The sequence below is a fragment of the Akebia trifoliata genome, chromosome 4, assembly GCF_017979445.1.
Source record: "Akebia trifoliata isolate Shusen 1 chromosome 4, ASM1797944v1, whole genome shotgun sequence".
In the NCBI taxonomy this organism is placed as follows: Eukaryota; Viridiplantae; Streptophyta; class Magnoliopsida; order Ranunculales; family Lardizabalaceae; genus Akebia; species Akebia trifoliata.
In genome coordinates, this window is record NC_141378.1 from 3,101,455 (window position 1) to 3,106,840 (window position 5,386).

The 5,386-nt window shown below is 31.0% G+C and overlaps 1 protein-coding gene across 1 annotated transcript; it reads left to right on the top strand.

Moving 5' to 3' along the window:
- Positions 1 to 277: 277 nt before the first annotated feature.
- On the top strand, positions 278 to 1,874 carry LOC147402977 (histidine-containing phosphotransfer protein 1-like). The gene is made up of 6 exons (XM_086437537.1): positions 278 to 337; positions 456 to 577; positions 713 to 781; positions 1,094 to 1,156; positions 1,283 to 1,358; positions 1,812 to 1,874. Exons 1-6 carry the CDS (start codon positions 278 to 280, stop codon positions 1,872 to 1,874), a joined length of 453 nt encoding a protein of 150 aa, XP_086293663.1.
- Positions 1,875 to 5,386: the final 3,512 nt, after the last annotated feature.

Consider the following 5,386-nt stretch of genomic DNA (forward strand, 5'->3'; position numbering starts at 1 on the left):
CACTAAAAATCACCAAAACTGATCTAAATCATTGGGTCGAGTTAATAATAATAATATCGAACGAGTTTCAAAAGAATCTGTCCATTTTGAACTTTTATTCGTGGAGTCAAAAGGGTCTGATTTTAATGACTCAGCTGAGTCAAAAATGGGATCGACCAAGTTTTACAAAGAGACATGGTTAGTTTTTAGAACTTCTATTTAAATCACTTCTAAGATTTTTTATAGCAGAAGCTGCAAGAGAGTGAAAGAGAGAGGTAAGAAGAAAGTGATCTTAAGTATGTATATTGATGAATTGAAGAAAAAGTTGGCTGATCTTAAAGCTTTCTTGTTTAGAGAGGTTAGATTTGAAAACCAATAAAATTTATGGTACATTGTCTTTTGGATTCATGCTTAGAGAAGTTTAATTAATTTTGATTGTTTTTTATGATGAGTTTTGCTGTTGGTGGTGTGAGAAGGGATATCTGGACGATCAGTTCAACCAACTTCAACAAAATGAAAACCCAGATTTCTTCAATGAAATTCTGCCAACCTTCATGAAAGAAAGTGAAAGACTTAGCGATGAATTAACGGAGGCTATGTGAGGATTCAAGTTCCTCGTTATTTTTCTGTACTTCTTTTCCAGTTATGGTTAATTTGATTTGGGAGATTTACTTCAAGAGAAGATAATTGTTTTAATACTCTTGGATTCCTTCTTTTTTTTTTTCTTCTAAAGATATCAAGATGATGTCAATTTCGAACACGTCGATGACCTTTTTCGTCATGCTGGGGAACTCAGTGCCAGGTAATTTATAGATTTTTTCCTTAATTTTTTTTCAAAGTTTTTTTTATTATACAGTACTCCAAAACATCTCACTAGATTTTTTGTTTTGTTTGTTAAGATCACTCACTGCTAGCTATCCTTGGAATCCATCATGCACTTATAAAAATTCCTCACAATCTGAGGAAAAAAAAAAAAAAAAGCTGGAACTTGAGACTAATCTAGATGTTGGATTAATCAAAATTAAGTATAAATAAATAAATAAAAGATGAAGGAAGAAATGGGTTCTTGTTATGTTTTTGTTTAATGGGTAAATTGGACATCTTTGTATAACAGTATAGGTGCAAAGAGAATGCTAAATGCCTGCAACGGCTATCACCGTAACCCTCACAGTCACAGGTGAGTTTTTAATTTTATTCCAACTCTCTTATTTTCCCCAATTTGTTACATAAATTAATGGGAAAAATATTAGGTTTGGTATCATGAAAATTGTGGGTTTTTACTGATAATAAATGCTATAATTAGGTACCCAGATTTTTATGTGAGTCAATTTGAAACAGAAACGTTTAATTTCAAAAGGCGGCTTACAGAACTAATCTCAGTGAGTAGATTAAGTTATTTTTAATATTTTCCAATACTTTTTTTTTTTCAATAATACTTTTACTCATTTTGTCATTTAGTAAAAATAATAATAATGATATATTAGTCTTTTTACATAATAAATATTTATTTACTTAATTGATACTTGTTTCTTTCATAATAAATACTAAGCGTATTTAATCTTTAGAATTAATTGTCTTGTTGTAATAAATGATTTGGCAATCAAAGGAAACAAACATTTATTTTGTAAAAGACCATCATACTCTTATTTGTTTTCACGAAAAAAAAAAAATGAATAGAAATATTATTAAAAAAATAAAGTGTTAGAGAATGCTAACGTCCCCTATAAGATCTTCGACATTAGCATTCCCAATATATATATATATATATTTGCAAATAATAAACATCTATTACTCTCATGGAGCTCTTGCTTTTCTCCATATTGATGTTGTAGTTGGAGAAACAAATTAAGGATATCGGTAATAATGAAGCTGGCGGGTCAAGTCCAACGGAGTGAATCGAAGAAGTCCTAATTGTGATGGTAAAAGGCAATCTATCCAAAGTTTAAAATAATTGAGTGATAAGGGGAATAATGAGATGAGAGGAAATAAAAGCTTTTATAACTTTTATAAGTTCTTTAGTTGATAAGGTGTGTTAGTTTAAATTAATGATAATGTTGAGTTTGTACGTGATGGATTAAGAAATAATATGAATTAGTTAGCTCTTTTGCCACCATTTTCATCTTCCAATTGAACTTCTTGGCTCTTAAATTGTTTGATTAAACTCCAATCAAACACATTCCAAATTATTTGATATTTTCAAATTGAGTAAAAAAGGGGGCATTCTTGGTAAATAAGTTAATTTTTTTAAACGGTTAAAATATTTAATAAATACCATAAATGATCCTGATATGAATCTGGTAAAATACCGTTTTTTTTTTCTCTGTTATTTTAACATTTTAAAAGATAAATAATTATCACAATAATAAAAAAATATTTTGATAAATATTTTAGAATGTGTATTGTCCCAGTAATTTGTAGATCTGATTCAATTTCACTTTTTTTTTTCTTTAACACACTATATGGTTAAATAAATATGGGCTGACATTAGTCGATTCAATTCATGAGGCTATCAACATCTTAGTTGCAAATGATAGAACAGTCCAAATCAATGTCTCTTTAACTTATCATATATGATAAACATACATTTGATCTCTCCATCTAAATCCGGCAATTAAAGGAAATTAAAAGGAAAAACATATAAATTTTCACTAAAAATGAATCAACTAAAAAGAAGTCAAAGTACAATATCACATATATGGCAAAGTTTTCAGCCTAACCTGTTGGCCAAGACACATTGCACCTCAAGAAATAATATGAATTAGTCTTATAACCCTTTTGCCATCATTCTCAATTTCAAATTAAACTTGTTATTTCTTAAGTTGTCGGATTAAGCTCATGACCATCAATGCGCATCGAGCATTCGATCAGTTGTACATGGAAGAGATTGGAGCCCACTGAAAACATGGGTTGGATTTTTTTAACTTTCAATATGGATGGATAAATAGATATGGTACTTAAGATGGGCAAAATTTAGACCTCAGTATTCAGTATTGTGGGTTACTGGCTAACATATTTTGGATCCTTTAATTTGGCTAATTTGTCAATTAAATTTCACTTACAAATTGGCTAACGGTCTTGGCTACAATACGATGTGAATCAATTTCTCCTTTGTTTATCATCTATTTTAAAATTTTCATCTCTCCATCAAAAGCTTGGCAATCAAAAGATATTAAAAGTATATGTACTGTTATTAAAAATGAATGAACTAATAAAAAGGAAAAATACTAGGCACACCCATTGGCCAATGTCATGAACAGGGCTCCTCAAGCCCTTTGATAAAAAAAAGAAAAAAAAATGCTTATTAGTTCCAACAGTATGAGATTAATGAATTACTTGTCTGGTTGATTTTCACCGTGCAGGTCCATCAAGGGGTGGGTAGAACCTTAATGGGTCAATGGGTCCAAAAAAATTCCATGTGGCACACTTTGCACATATTGATCGGTTGTAAAGCTTGCAATAGAGATGTAGAGATAAAGATTTGAACAAGGACTTTGGGCAAGTCGAATTCGTTCCACAGGGACAGTTTGGATTCAAAAACTCATTCGGATAAACACACCAAAATAGAATTGGAAAACAGATTAGTTTTAAAAACAAAACAAAGTTGTAATAGAAACTAAATTGAAATCTAAACAGAAAATAAAGATTGAAATTCTAAGAGAGAAGGATTAGAGAGTTCAATGTAGCCTTTGCAAACCATCCACAATGCAGATTAATTCTGAATCTAACTCAATCCATGTAGCAAGTCATTGCTCATGGATCGGAAAGTGGAGCCGTTTAATCAACGAAAGTAACTAGAAGTTATTCATGTAAATCCTAATCTGATTGAGATTGCTTAATCTATATTCTGATTCTTCACAGAGCATAGCCATTCTTGAACTTATCTAAGTAATGGCTATCAAAGTTGAATCAGAAATATAAGCTAAGGGATCTAATCAAAGAAGAATTTACAGAATATTTAACAAGATAAGCAAGAATAATGAATTTGAAACTACATTAAATGGATGGACTTGCTCTGGCATTATTGAACTCTCTAAGGAGATTCTAGCCACTCATTGCAAGATTCATAATTGCAACAATTAATAAAAAGCAAAGAATATGGGTGAAGAAGATGAAGACGATGATCGATCCGAAATCTCCTTTTATAGCTCTTCCAACAATTACATAAACAATGAGTGGTTCCTCTTTATGTTCTCACTACACTCAAGATCTCACTCAAAGGAAAATTGCAGAGAATTACAAAGAGGAGAAATCAAAACTTAGAGAAGAAGAGAGCAAGGAGAAGGACCATTCTCTAAAATCAACCCTCAAATTTATAATGTTCGTATTCGGGCAATCGGGTTAACTTTTCGGATGATTCGCTTCAAACTACCCATTCAGTTACAACCACCGAAGCTTCTGTGAAAATCTCGAGGGTCAATTCCTCGAAATGACCGCGGCGCGGTCATGGCTAACCGCGACGCGGTGACGTGGCGCCCAAATCCTTCGAGGTTTTTCTGGATGCTTCCTTTCGGCTCGTGTATTGTAACCGTATTTGTTTCGCGATTTGTTAGCTTCCACGTGCGCTACAATTAACACTAATATATCATTAGCTCTATTAATTTGGATAAATAAAATAATTTTGCAATTATTTAAAGGAACTAACATTTATGCAATGGTAATCTTAATGCAATTAAGGTCCCAAAATTGAATAATTGGGACCTTATCACATATCCAATAATGTGATCAACACTATATATTTTCCCTCGATGTCGGTGCAGCTTCATGGCATAATGCATGACATCATTGTCATGTTGATACATCCAGCCTATTTAGCGTATGAAATGTGCCTGTAGTACACGTGGTAACAAGGGTACATGACAGCCCTTGAGCATGCCTAGCACGAACTCTAGTGGGTTTCTTGACAAAGTCCACCAATCTTTAAAACTAAGGTGATGTTTGTTAAACTAAACAAATAAGTGCTGAATGATTATAATTGCTGAAATTGTATAAACGCTGAATTTAAATGCTGAAATTGTTATCTATTTACCGATCTGAATTGTGCTGAACTGATTCAAATTAAGCGTTGTAATCACATAAATCTGTTTGTTACTTAATGCTGAAAATTGGTAAATTAACTATATTACCCTTTTTAACAGTTGTATGTTTAAGGAAAAATTCTTAATAAAATTCAAAAATAAAAATTATTTATAAAAAAATACTAAATTTAATGAAATTCGTTTTGGGAACCTAGCTAAACAAATTCTCTCTCCTCCACATCATTTAAAAAGTAAATCTTAAATTTTTTTTAATTCAAATTAAAAAATAATATTAATTCAAATTAAAGAGAGAGAATATTAAATATAAATATTTCGTTAAATATTAAATATTAAATATTCCAAAAAAATAAAAAAGGAAAGAGGAAATTTCT

What these genes read in the sequence shown, in the direction of transcription:
- LOC147402977 (XM_086437537.1), top strand. Translation starts at nt 278, where the DNA reads ATGTATATTGATGAATTGAAGAAAAAGTTGGCTGATCTTAAAGCTTTC. An exon ending in GCTGGGGAACTCAGTGCCAG is followed by an intron (nt 782 to 1,093) that starts GTAATTTATAGA and finishes TTTGTATAACAG; the next exon opens with TATAGGTGCAAAGAGAATGC. An exon ending in CGTAACCCTCACAGTCACAG is followed by an intron (nt 1,157 to 1,282) that starts GTGAGTTTTTAA and finishes TGCTATAATTAG; the next exon opens with GTACCCAGATTTTTATGTGA.